Here is a 25399-nt window from a genome sequence, read left to right as displayed (position 1 = left end):
TGCTGGATAGGGGTGCGACGAAACTAAACATCCCGATGTCGACAGAGTTCGTCCTCTGTTATTTTGAGACTCTATACCAAAGGGCAGCATCTAGACCCCTACTGCCATTGGTACTGGGTTTAATAGAACCAGTTATGGACTTTTTCCTCACGCTGGCGACACTCAAGACCGCACCGGCTAGGATTTTGAAGAAATACCGTTCACCGGTAGAAGACCCACTATTCCTCAAATCAGATCCTCCACCGGATTCTGTGATAATCGCTGCAGCAAAAAAGACCCATGCTATTGCTTCCTCCTCTACTGTTCCTCCAGATAAGGAAAGTAAGACACATGATTTGTGGGGGCAGAAGGTATGTGGCACATCAGCTTCTATGATGAAGGTGTCGGGTGCTTCGGCACCCTTGGGCCGGTATGACAGGTCTCTGTGGAACTCCCTGCAAAGATTCACAGAAAAGTTACCACAAGAAGATCGCAAGGACTTTGATGAGATCTTGCATGAGGGCAGCTTGGTGGCTAACCAAGTTATCAGCGCTGCAGCTGATGGAGCTACTCTTTCGGCTCATGCCTATGCGCATGGAATGTGCGCTAGAAGAACCTCCTGGCTCTGGCTCACAGCACTCAAACCAGAGGCACAGTCTAGGATCCTCAATTTCCCTTCTCCGGATCATCTTTGTTCGGGGCACACACGGATGAAGAAATGTCCCGGATGAAGACTGAGCTAGACACACTAAAAGCCGTGGGTCTGGAGAAGAACAAAGAGTTCCGCAAACGATTCCGGCGATCCTCCCAACAGAGGGTTCAAACCCCTCATTGGCAGAAAAACCAGGAGCAGCAGGAACAGCAAAGGTCACAATACCAAGGCCGGCGTTCCTCCAGGGGTATAGGGAACCAGCGTCAATCTAACACCTTCGCTAAGACGCAGACCAAGCAATAAGTGCCCCCATCGCCGTTCACCACTCCAGTGGGGGGAAGTATTGCAAATCATCTCGAAGAATGGCAAGGTATCACAGAAGATCAGTGGGTGTTGGCTACAATGCAGAATGGGTACTCTCTACGTTTTCGACACCAACCCCCCTCAATTCCTCCAGTTCAATCCTCGTGCCATCAGATAAAGATATTGCAGAGCGAAGTCTCCACCCTTCTGCGAAAGTCCGCCATTGAGAAGGTGCCAATATGTCAGCGAATACGAGGGGTCTACTCCAGATACGTCTTGGTAAAGAAGGGTCGAAAAGCAGAGTACAGACACTCAACAAATCAACCAAAAAGGAGAAGTTTCGCATGTTGGCTCTCCACCAAATAGATCCACACCACTGAAGCTGGGTGGCCAGGTAATACAATTCACCTTTAGGGCCACCCAATCCCACTGACTCGAATGCCTTTTCCAGGTCAACTGACATTACGACCCCCTACACTACCCAAATACCACTGCACTACCCTAAACCCTAAAACACTACCCCACCACGATCCCCTACACTACCCAAACACCACTGCACTACCCTAAACCCTAGAAAAGTAACACCCACCCCATGCCCAATCCCCCTTACCTGTCACTCCTCGTGGTTCCTGCTTCACGTCGTCTCTGAGGGGCGGTGCATGTCGTTGTGAGGAAATGGAACAGCCTATGTTTCCTTACAACGACGTGGATCGTCTACATTTTTTTTAGAACGCATGGTCATTTACCATACATACCTTTACAACGAAACTCGTTGTAAAGGCATGCGTGGTAAATGACCATGCGTTCTAAAAAAATGCTTAGTAATGACTTTGCGATGTACAACGCATGCATGGTAATGCGTGCGTTGTAATGGTATTGCGAAGTAAAAAATTTGTTGTAACAGCTGTTTACCGATCGAAGGTGGCACCTGTTCTTCAGTGAGTCTTTTATTTGATTAGGAGGAAGGAATGTGTTTTTTTACCGAAAAGTGTCCGCGTCGCCTGGTTTCACTTCCGGTGAGAGAGTGGAAGAGTCGGTTTCGATCTAAAGGAGTTCTGTTGTTGGACTTGGCCGCCATGACACGTCATCAGAAAACACAGCTAATGGAAAGCGTCATCCCCGAAGTGTGGAGCAGTGCCATAAGAGGTCAACGAGTGTGCGTCCCACCGCAGTTTGACCGCACTGTGTCGTTCTAGGTTACGGGAGGCAGAAGCGGCATCCATCGCAGGTCTTCTTGTACACTAAAAAAGGACCAAGCGATGCTTTCCTTTCTTTTCTTCTTCTGCTGCACCATCTGTTCTTCCTCCTCTCCTGCAAGTGGATCAACTTCAGCAAAACTAGGAGCCATAGTTGTATTAAAAATAAACAAACAAACAAAAAAGGTATATCAATATAAAGACAAGCAAGAAACGGGTCTTCTCTCTATCAAGGACAAAAAGTAAGGGAAATATCAGAAGGATGGATCCTCCCTCTTTCACAATGAAATTGATTTCAACCAATCAGATTCCTTTTTTGTTTTCTGACATGAAGTTGCATAGGGTGCACGCACTCGTCACACACCCTTCACGCACCTGCGAAAATCATATATATCATTATACATTATCAATAAAAATTTCTATAAACTAATAAGTATATTAGCAAAACTGTTCAGTCTAATATCATATTCAAACTTTCTATAGTCACTTTTTTTTTAAAAGTACGCCGAAGTCTCAACTTCGCCTCGATCTCAGCACGATCACGACACGACCCCGGAAATACACGGGGGGAGATGTTGCGCACATTAAGCGGCTACACCGCGCATTTTGTAACTTTACTTTCGTCAAAATTATATTGGAAATAATACTTTGAAAATACTTTTATTAATAAACTTAGACAAACACTTAAAGGAAAACTTTTATTTATCCCAGCGCGACTTTTCAAAATGGCTACCAGAATGCACGCAGCCGTCGTGTAGGATGCGCGAAGGGTGCGTGACATCTGTATAATATTACACCAACAAAAAAGAATGAATATAGTTTTCCTAACTAAAAATTATTCACAATTTTTTAAAATATATATATATGTATAGAAAATAAAAAAAACATAGGATTGAGGTACATTAGACTTACAAATTTTCATTTAAAAAACCTTTGAAATTCACTGAAAAAACCATAGGTTTCAGGCACGTTATAGTTAGAAATTAGCATTTAAAAAACCATAGAAATTCACTGAAAAAACCATAGGTTTCAGGAACGTTATATTTAGTTGGACATTTCACGCGTACAAAACCATAGAAATTCCAGTGTTATAGTTAGTTCAGCTAACTATAACTTGCGCCCCCGCAATGCACTGCTGATGACATCACATATTACATCATTCATGACATGGTCAGTGACATCACTGATGACGTCATCCACGTGAAAATCTGATGCACCTCCTCACACCTGAATATAACCTTTGATACACCCACACTAAAATACAGACTACCATTTTCAAAAAAATAGACGCATCAATACCAGTTACTAAATACGCGCGGACTGATTCCTAGGTCTTCACACGCATCCACTCATTCACCCATACAGTCACTCATACATGCAGTCACTCATCAATACAACACTATCATATGCACTCATACACCTATACAGACACTCACACACTGCCACATATCATGAGTTACTCATACACCTAGTCAGTCATGCAAAGAATCAATCATACTTCCATTTACTCACCTATACAGTTATACAGACACCACCTCACTTATTCATACAGATACTAACACATAATTACTCTCTTATAGAATCACTGATACAAATACACACTCATCCATGCAGCCACTCTCACTATTACTTACTCTCACACATAGTTATTTATATACCCCTTCACTCACATATACTGCCTTTTACATATGTACTTACTTTCACATGTACCACTGAGACATCCATTCACTCACCAACACACCCATACTCACACTCACCCACCCATACAGCTGTTTCCACATGCACTCTTGAACCCATACACCCAGTCAATCAACCACTCACACATCTATGCACAGAGTCACACACCCCACACACACCCACACCCACACACACACGCACACACACACACACACACACACACACACACACACACACACAAATACTCAGGCAAGCAATCAATAACCCATATAGACACTCCTGCAGCTATTCACCCCATGCAGCAGCTTACACAGCAACTGACTGATACAGACTTTCACACAGTTTAGTCACTAACCCATGCATTCAGACACATTTAATCACTCACTTATACAGTCAGTCATGTACCTACTAAATCCTTCATACAGACACTTATACACCCACTCATTCTTCAGTACAGCTTGGCATATATATAAAACAAATTTAAACTTTACGGAAACACAGTCACTGGATGATGTCATCAGTGATGTCATTTGAGATGTCATCAGTGATGTTACTGACCATGTCATGTATGATGTAATATGTGATGTCATCAGCAGGGCATTGCGGGGGCGTGAGTTATAGTTAGCTGAACTAACTATAACACCGGATTTTCTATGGTTTTGTACAAGTGAAATGTCCAACTAACTATAACGTTCCTGAAACCTATGTTTTCCTTCGTGAATTTCTATGGCTTTTTAAATGCTAATTTCTAACTAGAACGTGCCTGAAACCTATGGTTTTTCCAGTGAATATATATATATGTGTGTATATATATATATATTCAGTGAAAAAACCATAGGTTTCACACACGTTATAGTTAGGAATTAGCATTTAAAAAACCTTGCAAATTCAGTGAAAAAACCATAGGTTTCACACACGTTATAGTTAGCTGGACATTTCACTCGTAAAAAACCAATGAAATTCCCCCGTTATAGTTAGTTAAGCTAACTATAACTCGCGCGCCCGCAATGCACTGCTGATGACGTCACATATTACATCACTCATGACATGGTCAGTGACATCACTCATGACATCACTGATGACATCTCAAATGACATCACTGATGACATCACTGATGACATCATCCATGTGATAGAGTGGCAGACCTCCTCTCACCCTAATATAACCTTTGATACACACATTCAAAAATAGAGACTGAAATTTTCAAAAAAATGGACATACCAATACCAATTACAACAACCTCTTCAATAATTCTAAGATCCACATAAACATCCACTTATTCACCAACAGTCCTGTACAGTCACTCATTCGTGTACTCACACATCATATGTACTCATACACCTATACATCCTGTAACACAATGCCTCTCATCCATAGTTACTCACACACATAGTTACTCATGCTAATAAAGAATCAAACATACATTTATTCGCATATACAGTTATACACACACCACCACACTTACTTCTACGGAAACTTACACATACTTAGTCTTTTAAACAATCACTTATAGAAACACATACTTATTCATACAGGAACTCTTTCAATCTCTCACTCTCACATACACTCACTTATATACACCAATAGTCACATATACTAGTTTAAAACATATGTAGTTACTCATAAAGACACTATTGAGACAGCCATTCACTCACTAACACACCCATACACACACTCTTCCACCCATACAGTCCTGCACATATGCTGTCTTCAACACATACAAACAGTGAGTCACTCATTCATGCACTTATGCACTACGTAATACCCCCCACTGAACCATACAGACACTCAGACACTCATACTGATACTCAAAAAACCAACTAATAACCTATATAGACACTCATGTTGCTGCTCACCAACCCATGCAGCCACTTATACACAAAGTGAGAGACTGATACAGGTATTTACACATTTAAACATTACTCACTTAGCCATGTATTCAATAAGATACACTTAATCAGTCAGTAATACAATCAATTTTTCAAAAACAAATCATCCATTTAGACACTTATATACTCATTTATTCTTCCATCGACCTTGAGATATATAAAACATATTTAATTTTCAGAAAAACACACATTCACTGGATGTCATCAGTGATGTCATCAGTGATGTCATTTGAGATGTCATCAGTGATGTCACTGACCATGTCATGAGTGATGTAATATGTGACGTCATCAGCAGTGCATTGCGGGCGCGCGAGTTATAGTTAGCTTAACTAACTATAACGGGGAAATTTCATTGGTCTTTTACGAGTGAAATGTCCAGCTAACTATAACGTGTGTGAAACCTATGGTTTTTTCACTGAATTTGCAAGGTTTTTTAAATGCTAATTCCTAACTATAACGTGTGTGAAACCTATGGTTTTTTCACTGAATTTGCAAGGTTTTTTAAATGCTAATTCCTAACTATAACATGTGTGAAACCTATGGTTTTTTCAGTGAATTTGCAAGGTTTTTTAAATGCTAATTTCTAACTATAACGTGTGTGAAACCCATGGTTTTTTCAGTGAATTTGTATGGTTTTTTAAATGCTAATTCTTAGCTATAACATATGTGATTCCCATATTTTTTTTATTGATTTTTTTATGATTTTTTTATTATAAATTCTTATATTAAATGTGTTTTTTTTTTTTTAAAAAAACAAGTTTTTTTTAAACTTTTTATTCTCTTAAAACACTGGTTTTTTTCTAAAAAATCTGCAATATTTCAAGTTTTTTATTTTTTTTATTTTACCAAACAGGTAAGATATATTAGTATAACTTTGAAAATATATATATTTTTTTTTAGTGCGCGTACGGTAAGCGTACGGTAAGCATACGGTTTACGCAATGTCCGTAATTTATCTACTCTGTTTGCGTATAGTTACGCAATTTGCGTAGCCGCGCGTACTGCGCGTGGGGCGCGTAGGCGTGTACGCTACACGCGCACGTTACGCGGAAGTGTTGGGGAGTGACTGTTATGTGCATGCGCGCGAGCGCGTGTCTTTTTTACGCGCATGCGTACTTTTGCCGTAAGCGCACCGTAAGCGTAACGAACGCGCACGGTGGGTCATGTGATCATGAAACACAACTTTTGATTGGTTGAAACTACTTTCAGTTCTAGAACTCTCCTACACCACACCCATTCCCCTCATTTCTGCTTGTGATCCCTTAGGAGAAGGAGCTGGGTTGTCTTTGTGATACGATGGCATAACAGCAGAGCTCTTCTGAGAGTGAGGCTAGCAGCACTACCTTGAGGCAGAGAAGGAGGAAAGAAAAGACCTCTTTCATATGGGAGTATTTTACTTATCCAGAGGGCAAGAAAAAGGTAAATGCACCCTTAGTGACTTGTAAGCTGTGTGGCCGTGTACTTTCAAGAGGGAATCCCAACAAGAAGTATTCCTTCGGGAATCACACCATGTTGAGACACCTTAAAGATGTACACAGAAGGACACATGCTCGACATACTGAAGGTAACCCTTCAGTAAGTCAACCAAGCACATCCACAGCAGCTCAGCCTGGTCCATCATCTGCAGGGCCGAGTCCATCTTCGGCAGGTCAGGTGAGCCCTTCATCTGTGGTGGGAGCATCTCCTTTTTCTACTCCTCTGGAAACAAACCATCGGTTTGTGAGGGTTGAAATACGGTGCGCCACTTGTCATGATCTAATTTGTCATAGGGAGACCAGTGTTTCCTTAGTGAACAATAAAATAGATCAGCACATTTGTCGTACCGACTAATATTCCCATTCTTTCTTTCTTCTGTCCCTGCATGAACACGACAGCTCTTGTAAGAGCCAACCTTACCTTTCAACTATTTTTTATATATGTTTTTCAAACTTTTTTTGATTTTTTTTGTTACCGTACGCGTACGGTACGCGTAATTTTTTTTTTTTTTTTTTTAAAAACACTAAAAATCAATTATCACATTACAAGGTCCTTGAGAGACTACAATGAAAAACTGAAAATGTGATTGTGGAGAAGTGGAAAAAAGGGATCATGAAATTTTTGACTTACCATACCCACTCAAAAAAATATTTATTAATTTAAATTTAATTTTAATTGCTTTAAAAATGGTTCTAGTTTTCGAAAGTTTTCTATCTCAATCTGAAAAAAAAGAAAAAAGTATTAATATTTAATAAAACATTTTATAATACAGTACACATATTTACATATTTTTCAAAAAAAATGTTTGCCTTTTTTTGCTGTTTTCAGAATATATTGCATTTCACTATAAATTGTGAAAGCAATTGCATTCATCATTTAACAGCGGGCAAAAAAAAAATTAACAATCTCAAAGATTGTTTTAAAAAAGCCCACAATCTCTTTTTGCATAAACATAACTTTATAGAAATGCATAATATTCTTAAAAAATATAATCTAATATCAATACTTATTTCTTTAAAATACCGTCTGACATTTTTGTTTCAGAAGTATAATCACAAAAATATATCTCAAATAACTCCACAATACATCTGGTTCCATTTCTGAGACCAGCAACATGTGTAACGTGGGTGACTGACTACACTCCAGCAAGGGCAACCAGCCTTAGTGATGCTGAATGTATTTGCATTACTGACTGCAACCTCAAACCCCACTCGGTTGTGAATACTATGCATGATTCCACATGATATGCAGCTGGCTGTGTGCTAAGAGTCTGCTTCTGCATAAAAAAATAGCTCCCCCTTTACATCTAATGCAACTGTGAAATCACCAGAGCAATATGCAATAAATCTCTGCCTGTAATTCCTCTTTGCACACAGAGTCATGTTTTCATATTAGTCAGAAAACGACATTTCTTTGCCAATTTGAAAGCACACTTACTACTCTTTTTTTTTGGCAAGTGATAAACACTTTTACAGACTGACACATTATGAATCCACTTTTCAGATTCTGATAAAAGCACATGTCCAAACTGCTTTTTTCAGACCAGCACCATGTGTAACCTGGGTGACTGAGTACACTCCAGCAAAGGCAACCAGCCTTAGTGATGCTGAATGTATTTGCATTACTGACTGAAACCTCAAACCCCACTCGGTTGTGAATACTGTGCATGATTCCACAGGATAAGCAGCTGGGTGTGTGCTAAGAGTCTGCTTCTACACAAAAAAAATGGCTCACCCTTTCCATCTAATGCAAATGTGAAATCTCCAGAGCAATACGCAATAAATCTCTGCCTGTAATTCCTATTTGCACACAGAGTCATGTTTTCACATTAGTCACAAAACGAAATTTCTTTGCCATTTTGAAAGCACACTTACTTTTCTTTTTTTTGGCAAGTGATAAACACTTTTACAGACTGACACATTTTGAATCCACTTTTCAGATTCTTAAAAAAGCACATGTCCAAACTGCTTTTTCAGACCAGCACCATGTGTAACCTGGGTGACTGACTACACTCCAGCAAGGGCAACCAGCCTTGGTGATGCTGAATGTATTTGCATTACTGACTGAAACCTCAAACCCCACTCGGTTGTGAATACTGTGCACGATTCCACAGGATAAGCAGCTGGGTGTGTGCTAAGAGTCTGCTTCTGCACAAAAAAATTGCTCCCCCTTTCCATCTAATGCAACTGTGAAATCACCAGAGCAATACGCAATAAATCTCTGCCTTTAATTACTCTTTGCACACAGAGTCATGTTTTCACATTAGTCACAAAACAAAATTTCTTTGCCAATTTGAAAGCACACTTACTACTCTTTTTTTTGGCAAGTGATAAACACTTTTACAGACTGACACATTTTGAATCCACTTTTTAGATTCTTAAAAAAGCACATGTCCAAACTGCTTTTTCAGACCAGCACCATGTGTAACCTGGGTGACTGAGTACACTCCAGCAAAGGCAACCAGCCTTAGTGATGCTGAATGTATTTGCATTACTGACTGAAACCTCAAACCCCACTCGGTTGTGAATACTGTGCATGATTCCACAGGATAAGCAGCTGGGTGTGTGCTAAGAGTCTGCTTCTACACAAAAAAAATGGCTCACCCTTTCCATCTAATGCAAATGTGAAATCTCCAGAGCAATACGCAATAAATCTCTGCCTGTAATTCCTATTTGCACACAGAGTCATGTTTTCACATTAGTCACAAAACGAAATTTCTTTGCCATTTTGAAAGCACACTTACTTTTCTTTTTTTTGGCAAGTGATAAACACTTTTACAGACTGACACATTTTGAATCCACTTTTCAGATTCTTAAAAAAGCACATGTCCAAACTGCTTTTTCAGACCAGCACCATGTGTAACCTGGGTGACTGACTACACTCCAGCAAGGGCAACCAGCCTTGGTGATGCTGAATGTATTTGCATTACTGACTGAAACCTCAAACCCCACTCGGTTGTGAATACTGTGCACGATTCCACAGGATAAGCAGCTGGGTGTGTGCTAAGAGTCTGCTTCTGCACAAAAAAATTGCTCCCCCTTTCCATCTAATGCAACTGTGAAATCACCAGAGCAATACGCAATAAATCTCTGCCTGTAATTCCTCTTTGCACACAGAGTCATGTTTTCACATTAGTCACAAAACAAAATTTCTTTGCCAATTTGAAAGCACACTTACTACTCTTTTTTTTGGCAAGTGATAAACACTTTTACAGACTGACACATTTTGAATCCACTTTTTAGATTCTTAAAAAAGCACATGTCCAAACTGCTTTTTCAGACCAGCACCATGTGTAACCTGGGTGACTGACTACACTCCAGCAAGGGCAACCAGCCTTAGTGATGCTAAATGTATTTGCATTACTGACTGAAACCTCAAACCCCACTCGGTTGTGAATACTGTGCATGATACCAGAGGATAAGCAGCTGGGTGTGTGCTAAGAGTCTGCTTCTACACAAAAAAAATGGCTCACCCTTTCCATCTAATGCAACTGTGAAATCACCAGAGCAATACGCAATAAATCTCTACCTGTAATTCCTCTTTGCACACAGAGTCATGTTTTCATATTAGTCACAAAACGAAATTTCTTTGCCAATTTGAAAGCACACTTACTACTCTTTTTTTTGGCAAGTGATAAACACTTTTACAGACTGACACATTTTGAATCCACTTTTCAGATTCATGAAAAAGCACATGTCCAAACTGCTTTTTCAGACCAGCACCATGTGTAACCTGGGTGACTGACTACACTCCAGCAAGGGCAACCAGCCTTACTGATGCTGTATGTATTTGCATTACTGACTGAAACCTCAAACCCCACTCGGTTGTGAATACTGTGCATGATTCCAGAGGATAAGCAGCTGGGTGTGTGCTAAGAGTCTGCTTCTACACAAAAAAATGGCTCCCCCTTTCCATCTAATGCAACTGTGAAATCACCAGAGCAATACGCAATAAATCTCTGCCTGTAATTCCTCTTTGCACACAGAGTCATGTTTTCACATTAGTCACAAAACGAAATTTCTTTGCCAATTTGAAAGCACACTTACTTTTCTTTTTTTTGGCAAGTGATAAACACTTTTACAGACTGACACATCTTGAATCCACTTTTCAGATTCTGAAAACAGCACATGTCCAAACTGCTTTTTCAAACCAGCACCATTTGTAACCTGGGTGACTGCCTACACTCCAGCAAGGGCAACCAGCCTTACTGATGCTGTATGTATTTGCATTACTGAGTGCAACCTGAAACCCTTAAAGTATTCCTTATTTTTACCAGTACACCTTAATTTATCGTGAAAACATAGTCCATATTATTTTACATGTTCCTCACATTTAAATTTCTCCCAAAACAGAAAATGATAAACACAACTTCAACAAAAGGAATTCCATTTCTATTATTCATTTCTTAATTTACCATATACATCCCCTCTCAAACTCTAAACTCACCTTTAAAATTAGTTAGTTGTGAAAGAAATGTGGCACTCAAACAGCAGATTATCAGAGCCAGGATCTCTGTTCTTTACACCTCTCTCCTCTCAGCAGAACCAGATAATGGCAAACTTTCCCTTTCTTTTTCCACACATATACATGTTAATTTCAAATCTCAGTGCTTCCCCCTTTTTTTCAAATGTAATCACACATTTCTATTGGTTGAAAACCCAACCCTTTTCCTAAAGTACCCTTCCCCCAACTTGACTTCTGCCTAGTACCCTTCCCCCAACTTGACTTCTGCCTGCTACCATAGCAACAGCTCATGGAACACTGCTGTGTGGAGTTAGGTCAGAAGTTCACCAAACAATGTTTCAATTCCACAGAGCAAGAGTGCTTGACCTTTCAAACCTAACAGCAAATCCATAGTACTGTTCTTTGGTAACACATTTTTCTGTACCAATACAAAACATGCTTCTATTAATTTACACATACAGCCTAGTTTTTATTCTAGAATGGTATGAAACAGCCAATCAGTTCTTTTTTTTATAAAAAAAAATATGTATGCCTCCATTTCCAAACTGTCTTTCATTTCTTTTTACCATTCTACTGAATTACACCTCCTGAGTGCATCCATTTCTCCTTTGAAGATGTTCACAGTGTGGATTGTAGGGCACAGCTATGTCTTCTGGAGTGAAAAGTATGCAGAGAAAACAGATATGGTGAGAGACCTTGCTTTGCCAAATGTAGACATTAAATGGATTGGTCAGAGAGGGTTAAAGTGGCACCAATTGATACCATTGGTGAAATACTTCATGCAAATCCAACACCCTGACCTCATAATAGTGCACTGTGGTGGCAATGACCTAGGCACTTTGACTGGGGTAGGTCTGGAAATGCTTATGAAGGACACCTTTGCACAACTGTTTTCACTTTTCCCTAAAACTGCCTTTGTCTTTTCTAACATATGCCAAAGGCAAAAATGGAACTGGTCCAATAATTTTTGTCCGCAGATTGACAAAGCAAGAAAGCACGTCAACAAATCTGTTTCTGCTTTCCTCAGAGACTATGGTATGGGTTCCATTTACCACAACAACTTGCGTTACGACATGCAAGACATTTATAGAGGAGATGGTGTGCACTTCAATGATGAAGGGAACAGAGTCTTCCTCTTGAACCTTAGACTCTGCATCGGTACTTACTTGTAGATACCACTAAAAAATCAAATCACTTCATAAACACAACGGCTCTTTTTAGAGCCCCCTAATATCTAAACTCTTAAATCTGAATTTCATTTCTTTTTAAAAAAAAATTTTTCTACCGTACGCGTACGTTGGGCTTACCGTACGCGTACCCCGAGATTTTTTTTTAAAATCAATAAATGTTTTCTTTGTACTTTTCTGTCCTTCTTTGACCCCTTTACAAATGTTAGGGGGTCTGTAACTCTCTCCCTTGCCCCCTTTTCAAGATATCACCCTTTTTTTTCTGAGTGAAACACACGAAATGGCGGCCGCCGCTTCCTGGTTTCGACCGATTCGAATGTTTACTAAGATCTAACAGCCAATCAGAATCGCGCTCGCGCACGCCACCGTACGCGTACGGTAAGCGCACCGTAAGCGCACCGTAAGCTGGCTCAGATATATATATTGATTTAAAGGCTATTTTCTCTGAATCTACTGAACAGATTTACACCAAACCTACAAAAGGCACTTCCTTGACCTGAGGACTACCTCTCTGCCAAATTTCAAGTAATTCTGTTCAGCCGTTCGGGCTGTAGCTCGTTCTAAAGGTCCTATGGAAAAATGCATGGCAAAAACGCGTTTTGGGACCCCCCTTTTATCTCAGCCCCCGCTTGACGAACCCCCCCGAGACTTTCAGGGTAGGAGCGGAGCGTAGCGCCCCACCTATTTTGAGAAATTCGCGAGGATTCGTCGACCGGCGCCAAAGTTATTCAAAATAGAATGTTGAGGTTTTCCTATGGAAACGTGGTCCTAACTATAACTACCTACTGGCGACCGCCAGTAGGTAATATATATATATATATATATATATATATTCCCTTGCTGAAACTTTGTTCCAAGGACAGGAGGTTTGTAATTCTGGCTTGGGTGATGGACTCCATAGAGAGTGATTTTCTCCCTCGTTAAATCCTGCTGCGTGACTGAAGCCAGGCAGCATACTAGTAACCTTTTTGATCAAGTAAACTCTGCCCAGGTGTTATGAGAAGGCTGGTGTTAACACAAGCCTTCTCAGCACAATGGTAAGACAGTGGTAAAAGTGCGTGCTCACCCGGCCTCAAAACCCAGACCTTTCAAATGTCAGGATGCTGAGACAGTCCTTGAAAATCCAGGACGTCTGGTCACCCTACCTATCAAGACTTGTGGGCCTTGGGATGGTCTCTGCGGAATGGGGAAGATAAAATGTTATTAGTTGGAAAAGTTGATAATTGTTATTGTTCCTTAGTTTCCTCTCCACTATACTTTTCTCCTCCTTGGCTCTTCTGAGCTAATGAGATTGTTTGGTTGGCACATTGGGTAAGAGCATATTTTGAATTCTCAACACTTTTGTCTTTCAAGCCATGCCTTTGAATGAGGGATTTGGTTTAACTATGAAAATCGCATAATGTTGATTCCTGTGTTGGGCATTAACAGCCATTCAACAAGGATACATACATTGCTATATAGATGACAGTCACAATTAAAGAAACTATCTACATATTTGGTGGGTAGCGAACTCTGGTATAAATGTTAGCATGATGTTGCGTCATTGATTACCCCTCTCACTAACACATGCTCTTATCTATATTTCCATTAACAAGCTGAATTGGTCCTACGTTGCAGGCACTGCCAACTTTATTGATTTATGAAAGGGCAATCCCCTTATTACATTGGCATTCTATTCAAATTTGAACATTGCCTATTTGTGATTTAACATGATTCTCCAGTATACGAGAGTGTGAAAATAAACAATGCGTACTAATCAAACTATTGTCCTTGTTCCAGATCTTGAAAAAAGAAAGAACCCGGTGTGCCATTTTGTAACTCCCTTGGATGGATCTGTTGATGAAGAAGAGCGCCGACCTGAAGTATGTAGTTTTGACATGCCTAATAAATCTGTATGTAGTGTGAAAAAACGTACTTTTAAATGTAAATGACAATAAGGGAGAAGTAAATCTACTCTTTTAAACATCCCTTTTGTATTTTGCTAATGCATAACGGAAACTGGGTGGTTTAGGAGGTCTATTACCTTTTTTTTCTCATTGATGCAGATTTTTTTTCTGACAGACTTTAAATTAAAGCAGAAAATAGTATGCATGAACGAAGTGTAACGGGAATATTTTCTCATGTGTAGTGGATTTTATTCGTTAGAAAAACTAATTTCCCCCGGGTACAAAATTCGATTAACCTCTTGGATAAAAAATGCATAAAAGAATCTTCCATTATTGGACTCAGAAACAGCATTATTTATAAATACGATTACTCACCTGGTTCTCTAATGATGAGTCTTTCACAAATTTATATTCTTTTTCAGTATTCATCATCATCATCAACATTTGATCTTTATTTCGACATTTTTTCAGTCATAAAAGAGTACAGTTAAAACGGTTAAAACATGTATAAGACCACAGGAGATAAAATAAACATTACATAAAATCAGATTATCAAGCAGGGTATGCAGTCATAGTATGCAATCACCCCCGGGTGCCGCTATGATGAGAGAACATCTCTTGGACCACATAGCTAGCAGGAACTTTGAGAGTGCGAAAACTATGTGCGGTGAAGTATCAGTTTTAAAGACTCTCATTGCAACAAAACATTTATCAAAGCCCATGTTCTTGTACAAGGGTACCAACCAGTACTTTCTGGCTTTTCTGTAAGCAGGGGAAAAAAAGAGGATGTGCAGTTCATCCTCCTTATTCGCACCGCATCCAGGGCAAGAGTTGCTTGTTGGTGTAGACCACTTGCTTGTGAATGCCCTTAATGGTAGTGTTGCGAATCTCCATTGGATGTATAACTTCCTAGCTCCAACTGGGTACATGAAATTCAAAAACTCCTCAAAGGCATATGAATGTTTAAATGTTAAGAAGGTTGTTGTCAGAGGGCCAGCTTTGGAGTCATGCAACCATATGTTTTGTTTGTAGTCCATAAAGGACTTCGCAAGCGTTTTGCATGAAACCCCCCCTGCATGCCTGTTCTGGGTCATACCAGAGGTCCGATAGTCCCATTTTCCCCAATTCCTTTTTCACAAATGCAAGCCAGGGGATTTTCGCTGCACTACCATGGTTCAACACATCCTTTAATTCAAGCCTATAACTGGACAGTTCTGTAGTTATCCATAGCCTGCGCCAAAACCTAAGCGGTTTCAGAGCTAGCTCATCCTGAATAAAACTCAGTCCTAAGTCCAGTCTCAGCGGAAGGAGGGGTGTGCTTTGGGGGAGTACAAGTAGCTGCCTCATAAACTTATTCTCCACGTTAAGAATTTCGGGCCTACAGGTGTACCCCCAGAGTTCCCCACCATAGAGAGCCGATGCCCTCGCCTTCACTTTGTAAATCTCCAGTGCAGGGGCTCACTGGCTTGATTGTAGATGTATTGGACATTTTGAGGATGCCGCCCACTAATTGGGAGAGTTTAAGTTGTGATTTCGCCTGTTGGGGGCCCCAGGAAAGGTTTTCATTTATCGTAACCCCTAGATATTGGAAAGTCTGTACCCTCTCCAGTCTAACCGAACCCAAGATCGGTGTTGGGCGGGTCGATGCCGGGGGGCTGAAAATCATAAATTTAGTTTTATCAGCATTGATTTCCAGTCCGCAGCATCGGCAAAAGTCTGTAAAGCCGTCCAACACTCGTTGGATCCCCATAGGGGACTTGGAAAGCAGGAGGGTGTCGTCGGCAAACATTATCGCCGGCACCCTCCTGCCTGCCAATCTGGGTGCATCATTGTTGGGAACCGCGTGCAGATGCGATATAACTCCATTCACATAGAGGCAGAACAGGGTTGGTGCCAGGACGCACCCCTGCCTGACCCCCCTGCAAACTGGAAACCGGGACGACAGCACCCCCTCCCTCCCACATCTGACCTGTGCGTAGTTTTGTACATGCAGCCTGATCAGCACCGTCAGTATAGCGTTGGGAACTCCCATTTCCAAGAGCACCGCCCACAGTTTGGCCCTGGGTACTAAGTCGAACGCGGACCGGAGGTCCACAAAGACCATGTAGAGGCTGCCACCCTCTAGTGTTACCGTCTTCCAGAATAACATTGTAAGACGGAAAATCTGGTCCAAGGTCGATGTGTTCCTCCTAATTCCGGCCTGCTAAGGACTGAGGATATCAAACTCCTCGATCCACTCCTGTAAGCGGTCCAGGATCAGATGGGAGAAGATTTTTTGGGGAACGTCAATGAGACTAATGGGCCTGTAGTTGGTTGGAAGCAGAGGAGAGCCCTTCTTGAAGATTGGGACAATCTCTGCTCCCAACCAAGTACCCGGTACCTCCATACCTCGCAGGATTGCGTTGAAAAGGGCACATAGGTAAGGGGCCCAGTTCGCCGGTTGATCCCTAAATAAATCACCAGGGAGTCTATCTAAACCGGGAGCCTTGCCCATGGCCAACTTCCCTATGGCAATGTAGACCTCCTCCACTGTACACTCATGGTCATCTTGTGGCCCCAGTCTAGGTGTGTGTGCCAGTGGACTTTCTAGACCTGAAACTGCCGCATTGAGGTCTTGAAATGGAGCTCCCGCACCCCGCCTCAATATTGGGTTCTATTGCAGATCTAGGCTCTCCTGACCCCGTGCTAACTATTGCCCAAAATCTGCGTGCATCTCTCGAATCCAATGAGGAGGAGAGGTTTTACCATTTCTCCATATCCCACTCTTCCCTAGCGAGGTTCATTGTTTCTTTGTATTGTGATCTTAGGGTGCAAATTTTTGGTTTGTCTCTCCCATCTTTAAGGGCCACAATAAGCTCTGATTTTGCCTTCCTGCATGAGGCATTATACCATGTGGATGCAGGCACCCTACGCCTCCTATTAGACACAAGGGGGTTAAAAAATTCCGCTAAACAGGTTACTAGGTCCTGATGCACACACTGCATGTTATCATTAAAGTCTAATGCCAGAGGCTGGCAGATTAAAGAGCCCACCTTCATAAAATAGGGTAAAATTGCGCTATATAAATGTAAATGACAATAAGGGAGAAGTAAATCTACTCTTTTAAACATCACTTTTGTATTTTGCTAATGCATAACGTAAACTGGGTGGTTTAGGAGGTCTATTACCTTTTGTTCTCATTGATGCAGATTTTTTTTCTGACAGACTTTAAATTAAAGCAGAAAATAGTATGCATGAACGAAGTGTAACGGGAATATTTTCTCATGTGTAGTGGATTTTATTAGTTAGAAAAACTAATTTCCCCCGGGTACAAAATTCGATTAACCTCTTGGATAAAAAATGCATAAAAGAATCTTCCATTATTGGACTCAGAAACAGCATTATTTATAAATACGATTACTAACCTGGTTCTCTAATGATGGGTCTTTCACAAATTTATATTCTTTTTCAGTATTCCCCCATCATTATCCTTAGAAACTAAAGTACTCTTTGCTCAACAGCAGTTAAACAGGATTAGATGAACTAGAGTCAGTTGACAAAGTCCCTGCTTTGAAAGTTGAACATTAGTTTCTTTGTTCCTGAGTTTGAAGCAAAGTTCCTGTTTTTATTGGATTCACAAAGGATCCAGGAGTACTCAATAAAATCTGACAGTATGCATACCTAAATGTAATGCATATTTGCATATGCAACTTTTTTTGTTCTCCACGGGTTAAAATGTTTTTCCCTGTGGAAAAGCCCCTTACCCTACTGTCATTAAACATGCTGATATTCTCTCTCCATTCCCACCCTAATGGTTGGCCTTAGCAGAAGTAAAATTGTGTGCAATTCTAGGGTGGAAATTTGCCTGCAATAGATATGTGAACACCCAGGAAATGTGTATATGTTCATTACATTTGTCTGTTGTCATTTCCAAAAACATCCACAAACCCAACACTGCATTTGTCCATGCTAACATGTCATCCTACTGGCAAAATTCTTGAGTTCATAGATGTACTTGCATACTACTACATTTCTTGTTTCTCGCCCACAACTCGTATAGGGGGCATGTGGGTGATGGAGGATCGCTAAGGGGACCGCGGCATACTGGAAATGCACACTTACCAGATCTCTGGGTTTTAGAATCCCATTGTACCCAAACTCTGACTTTCTTATAGCAAGATAATTGATCAAGATGGAACACTTAAGTAGTCAAGACTGGAGAACTCCAACGCAGCGAATTTCACAGGTTATCTCACTTATCTCACTTTTTATTTCTGCCTGAAACCCTAGGCTGAATATATTGGGGCAATTACATAACTATTTCTTCTGAAGGGCCGTCTTGGGCTTTTCCGCTATACAAAATGGATGCTGTCACATTCAGGGGCATTAACTCTTTTCTGACACTCTGGAGTTTGGGTTTCCCTATTAAGATCAGGAAAACTGAATATTCTGTTACTTTTGAATGCAAGCTCACTTGTTTTGGCAACATTTGTCAAAACTCTGACTCTTTAGTATTTAATTGAGAACCGTCTCCGAAGTTCTTCCTTGGCATGGAGTGGTGGGTGTCTGTCCTGGCCCACTCTAGTTTAGATAAGGGAGCTCGCACCAGAGATCTGAAGCAAGGCGGCCAATCAGGTTTCAGGCTAGCCTTACCATTCAACACACCTTTTTTTTCTCAAACTTCTTTTTATTAGGCACAATAGCATTTCACAGAATGATTGTACGTCACATAGGAGAATATGCTGCAACAATCCCCTCATCTGACAAGTTATCCAGCGAAGTCAGTTTCACTAGAAAGCGGGGAGTACGCCGCCACACTTCACTCTCGACAGCACATCCTGTCTGACTCAGGTGGTACATCACAAGAGGCCTAGAATTTTTAAACACCCCTCCCCCTGCCCCCAACCCACTCCCTAAACATAACTTAACTACCAGAAGGCGGTCCTTAAATGAGGCTATTACTGGACGCAAGGCCCAGCTCAGTTTTGGCTGTAAACATTATGTACACTTCCGTTGTCAGGCTGGTTTTCCAAGGTGACCAAGTGTTCTCCAACTAAAACTGAAAAAGGTGCATGGCGCGTAATGAGGGAGGGCATACTGCCAAGGGGAGACCGCTTGTAAGGTAGGCAACGAGAGAACTCCATTTGTAGTCAAAAAATGTTATAGTCGTCTTTAAAAATATCTGCCATCATTTTCATAGAAAGTATTTTCCAGAGACGAGCATGCCACTGTGAAAGCACCGGTGCTGCCTTTTTCTTCCATGCTGCTGCGATCTCTACTTTGACAGCCCCAAAGCAAGCCCACATTATGGCCCTGTCTGCTTTAGTTTGCTATTCTAGCTCTGGATGTCTCAATCCTAAAAGTACTCCTTCCTTGGTGGTAGGATAGGGTAACCCAGGATATCTTTTATGTGAGATAAAATCTCCTCCCAAAAGGGTCGAATTGAGGGGCAGTCCCACTATATGTGACTAAAGTCCCTTAAAAGGCCACACCTCTCCAACACAAATCAGAAGACTCTGGGAAGATCTTTTTGAGTTTCGTTGGGTATAAGTACCAATCAAAGAGAATCTTATAGTGCACCGCCCTTAGGTCTAGTGAATGGTTATCTTTAGCAATATCCCTCCACAGATGTTTCCATTCTGTATCTCAGATCTCTCTACATGTCCACTGTTCCCATGCCTGCAAGTAACAGGGTCTCGGCGTATGTGAAGTAGAGAGAAGAAGGTTATAAAAAAAAAAAAGAGATCACACCTCTCGTGGGCCCCACCTTCTGCACACATTTTTACATTGGCGTCTTCTCCCGTGTGGCAGCGTCTCTGACCCGCGGCTGGAGAGCCCAGTGTTTGAGTTGGAGATAATGGAAATCCTCGCTGGGCGGAACCTTGAAGTCCCTTTGACAGCTGGCAAAGGTGAGAATGTCGTAGTTATGGAACAGATCTGATTGCATCAGACAACCCCCCTCCTTCCATAAGTCAAATGGACCCTCTTGCAGCACCGGGAAAAGTTCAGGGTTAAAGTGAATAGGTGTGTAGGGCGAAGGGAAAGTAGACTCTAGTTCCCTGGACACCTCATCCCAAACTTTGTGTGGTGCACGTGGGAGTGGTAATGTACGCGTTTGGCGGCCTATCTGTCTTAGGCTTCCATATCAAATCCCATATTGTTCTTCCCACCACCCCTGTCCATATGCAGCCAATGTTTGTCTGATTTTCGCTTTGACCACTCTGCCAAAATACGGAGCTGGGCTGCTTTAAAATATAAGTGGAGGTCCGGTAGTGCCACCCCTCCGTCGCATCTTGCGCGACGAAGAGTGTGAAAGGGAAGCTGCGCTCGACCATTCTGCCAGATGTACAGAGTGAAGAGAGACCGCAATTTACGCATGTAATCCCTATCTAGGTCTATCGGGAGGGCTTGAAACAGATATAATAATTTAGGTAAAATGGACATTTTTATCGCATGGATGCGCCCTAGCCATGAGATAAAGAGAGGCTTGCATCGTTTAAGATCCTGCTGGGTTTGGAGCCGCAATGGGGGCTAGTTAGCCCTAAACAGGCCCTCTAGCTTGGGACTCAGGTTAATACCCAGGTATTTGAGTATGTATTTAGCCCATTGAAGTGAAGTACAGTCGTGCAATCTACCCATGGCCTCCCTTGACAGTGTGAAATTCAAAATAAAAGATTTCGTAAGGTTTTACTTTAAAACATGAAACTTTTTCAAAAGTCCTCAGTTCATCCTGCAACGCCCGTAATGACTGATCGGGGGAGATGAGAGAAAGCAGCACGTTGTCAGCGAAAAGCGATATTTTATGTTTCCGACCCCCCCCCCTCAAATGGAATACCCCGGATTCCAGCTGTTTTACGAATCCGTAGGGCCAGCTGCTCAATACTTAAAGCAAAAAGTAATGGCGAGAGTGGACAGCCCTGCCTTGCACCTCTCTATAGGGAAAAGAGAGCTGAGCTGGACCCGTTAACCTGGACTCTAGAACGGGAGCGTGCGTTGTTAGCTTTAATCATATCTGTAAATGGTTTACCAAACCCAAAGTGTTCGAGTGTGCTAAAAAGGAATGCCCAATCCACCTTGTTAAAATCCTTTTCGGCATCCAGGCCCACCAGTACTGCAGGTATCTTGAATTTGGTCGCCTTCTCAATCAAGTGAATGGTTCTACGAATATCATCGTGGGCTTATATAAAACCCGGTTGATCAGGATGGATTAGGTATGGCATCAGGTCCTCCAGTTGCATCGCCAACATTGAGGAATAGAGTTTGGCGTCTAGATTCATAAGCGCAATAGGCCAATAAGAGGCACATTCTCAGGGATCTTTCCCGGGTTTGCGAATAACCGTGATAACAGCCTCCGCCATTGATTCGGAGACGGTTTGACCTTCCGCTATGGTATTAAAGAGATTTGTTAGGTGTGGGATGATGTCTAGTGCAAAGGTTTTATAAAAATGGGCCATCAAGCCATCGGGTCCCGGCGACTTATTTAGTTTGAGAGCCGTGATTGCCCTCCCCACTTCCTCCCCCGAAATGGGAGCGTTTAGTCTTTCATTCCAGTCTTACGAGACCTGTGGGAGTTTTATAGATTGTAAGTATTGGTGTTGTGCTGCAGGCTCTAGGTTATCCATACAGTATAGACCTGTATAGAAAGCTCCAAAAGCATTTGCTTTAGCGGCATCTTCATGGGAGGCGTGCCCCGCTGCATCTATTATGGCCCCAATAAAATCTTTCTCCCTCTTTTCCTGTAGCTGTCTAGCTAAGTGCGAGCCAACCTTGTTCCCCTGTGCATAAGAGATGTGGTGCAATCGAAGAAGGGTATGTTCCATCGTGTAGAGTATATCACTGTGAGTTTCCCCTTGATTGCTCTCATCTGGCATAGTACAGTGCATGAGGGGTTCTTTTTGTGTTCCCTTTCAATGTCCCCCAGTGATTTTTCTAGAGCAGGGGTCTCCAACCGGTCGATCGCGAGCTACCGGTAGCAATTTGATTTTGTAACCCTTTATTTGTTTTTAACGTTTTTCGGCCTTTTTAGGGCACGCGCCCTGCGTTGCACTGCGTTGCACTGCGTAGCAGTGCTCGCGCAGCCGAGAGCCCTTTTGTCCGGGGTTTGAAAACGGACACTGGCATCGCACACGCTTGTGTGTGTGCTTTTCCTTTTGGGTTCCGCTATTGGGCTTTGTGTCCGTGTTTTTTTAAAACAGAGCACGCAATAGGCCAAAAGCGGGCGCATTGCTCCGCCCATGGCCTATTGGTGTCTGTTACGCGCACCAAATCCCATATGTTTTCAATTATTGTGCCCAGACACGGCACGATAATTGAAAACACATATGGCTCGCAGTGGCGCACGCACGCACACCACTCGCGGGCGTGTTTTTTTTTTTTTTTTTTTTACATTAGCGATCGCTTTTGCGTTCGCTTTTCTTTTTTGCCTGCCTGACCCTGGTTACCTCTCAGAATGCACAGCTATAAAATACCAAACGTGCGTATAAATACCGTGTCAGGTCATTTAAAGCTACAAAATAAATCCCATATATGTGTGTGTGGTTGCACATATTGTAGATTTTGAAGAAAAACACTGGCTTTTGGAATAAAATCTGTATGTGCGTTTTCACCCGTTCTTGATGCCGCAGAGAGAATGGTCCTTCCTACCTGCGGTTTTTACCCTCTCATTCATTCGTTCAAGACACATTTCTATCTCAAATAATACAACTTCTGCAGCCCGAAGCAGCAGGGCAGAGACCGTGCAGAAGGAAGGCTTGATTACTGGTTTCTTCTTACCCTTTGTTTGCCGGGCACACCTTCACTCTCACAATACCTTTGAGGATGTGCAGAGAGGTGCTGATGCTTTGATGGTGGGGCTCGGACTTGGCTCTTGATGGCATGCTGTGTGCCAGGGCTACTGGGAAATGTAGACAGTGCAGGGCATATTTGCTCCCAGCAGTTCCTTGCAGGCAACAGCTGTAGCTCAGAGGCAGGGTCTTGTGACACTGGTGTCACAGGCCCCTACAATGCAAGGGTTTGATTCCCACCACCGGTGGCAAGTGTCAGATGGTCGTCTTTTTGGGGGAGGACACCGGATCGCGTCAACCCTCTCATGTTTAGACCGTGGTGAAATGCCCCATAGGATTTAAGTGTTTCAGCCAGGGGCTTTGATTAGTAGTGCAGGCGTGTGCCTCTGGCCTTGCCAACTCCGTTCCAGAGTGGGGGTTCAAATTCTGCCTTGGAAGACTGCAGATCTGAGGACTGCGCTTCGAGTCTCGTCATTGCCTCAACATGTCGGTGAGTAAGGCCACATCTTTTGCAAGATCCCATGAGGCTGAAAGGGGTGGGAAGGGCATTTGAGCAGCATGTGTTTTGGTTTCGGTAAGGCACAGTGCTTTCATGCATACAAGGTGCTCTGAAAAGTGACAGCGCAGTGACATATATAGAATGTATTTTTAAGAATTTTGATGGTGTTTGTCAACACTTGTTTAAGGGGTGTGGCAGGGCTTTAAGTGGGATGGAGAAACTGGGGGGGTCTCTCAAAGGGGCGTGGTCAATGTAATTAAGGGCGTGGCTTAAAAACACGTAAGCTAAAAATCTGTGTTTAGCACAGTGAGCCGCCCGACTTGTATTTTGTTGTTCCTGTCATTGCGTCCAGATATATGATACATCTTGGATCTGATGTTTAATTTCAGAGAGAGGGTTATGCCTAAGTAGTTCATAATGTGTAGTGTTATTGAGTTGACGCAGGATCTCATTATCGTACGATAATTTGTCTTGCAAGACAATACCACCGCCTTTGTCACAAGGTTTGATAATGATGTCATCCATTTTTTTGAGTTTAAGGAGGCTATTCCTTTCCTCTAGGCTGATGTTAGGGGTTTGTAGCTGTTGTAGGTCCTTGAGAACCAAGTTCTCAAAGGCCCGGCCAGCACCTCTGGTGGTAAGGAACCCGTGAAGGGTTAAAGGTAGATTTAGGGCGAAGCCCTGTCATGTCATTGTTGGGAGGAGATTCTTTGTTAAGGAAGAAAGATTTAAGTCTCACCTTCCTGAAGAATTGGAAGATCTCGATTTGTACGCAGAACCAGTCTGGCTTCTCAGTGAGTACAAAAGAAAGTCCTTTACTAAGCAGCGAAACTTCTGTAGAGGCCAGTTGGTGGGTTGATAGATTGAAAATGGGGATCATTTCATTATTAGGGGAGGGAACAAAGTCCCCTAGTCCACTGTTGTCTAGTACTGGTATTGATAGAACTTCCGCCGGGTCTGGCGTTCTCCTAGTGGGAAGTTGTATCGTGGCTTGCCTCTCCCCCTGTTGGTTCGAAAATGTTGGCCTCTCCCTAAAAAATTAGGGTTGCTTGTGGATGTGCTAGGACCTGCACTTGTGTCAGAAGAATCAGTCAGCATATGATTCTGAAAAGGTCACTGGTTGTCTATTTTTGAAGTGTCCCCAGGAACCAGTTTGTTGTCTCTGTGTGTTTGATGGGTTTGTAAAGTATTCGTCCTGTAGGTAAGGGTAAGTCTTCCCTATTTTATAGTTCTTAATGTCCTTTGTGACCTTGGTTTCCTTTTTATGGTGTTCAAATTTCTGGAAATCTGAGATTGTTTTTCTAGGACAGATTTGGCGTCCGCCAAACTATCAAGTTCTAAAATTGCTTTTTCAAGTTCAAGTATTTCTGCCAGTTCTTTTTTTCTTTGTTCGAATGTGGTGTCTATGCCCAGCACCATCCAGTGGCGT

General features: G+C 42.1%; 1 protein-coding gene across 1 annotated transcript in view; it reads left to right on the top strand.

The window, feature by feature from the left end:
* The window catches only part of MLXIP (MLX interacting protein), a 2063149-nt gene that overhangs the window by 361719 nt on the left and 1676031 nt on the right, over positions 1 to 25399 (top strand). Inside the window, exon 3 of the mRNA XM_085634535.1 lies at positions 14603 to 14685. Coding sequence (XP_085490661.1) covers positions 14603 to 14685 — 83 coding nt within the window. The remainder of the gene's footprint in view (positions 1 to 14602; positions 14686 to 25399) is intronic.

Source organism: Triturus cristatus, chromosome 11, assembly GCF_964204655.1.
Source record: "Triturus cristatus chromosome 11, aTriCri1.1, whole genome shotgun sequence".
Lineage (NCBI taxonomy): Eukaryota > Metazoa > Chordata > Amphibia > Caudata > Salamandridae > Triturus > Triturus cristatus.
This window is presented reverse-complemented; position numbering and strand designations above follow the sequence as displayed.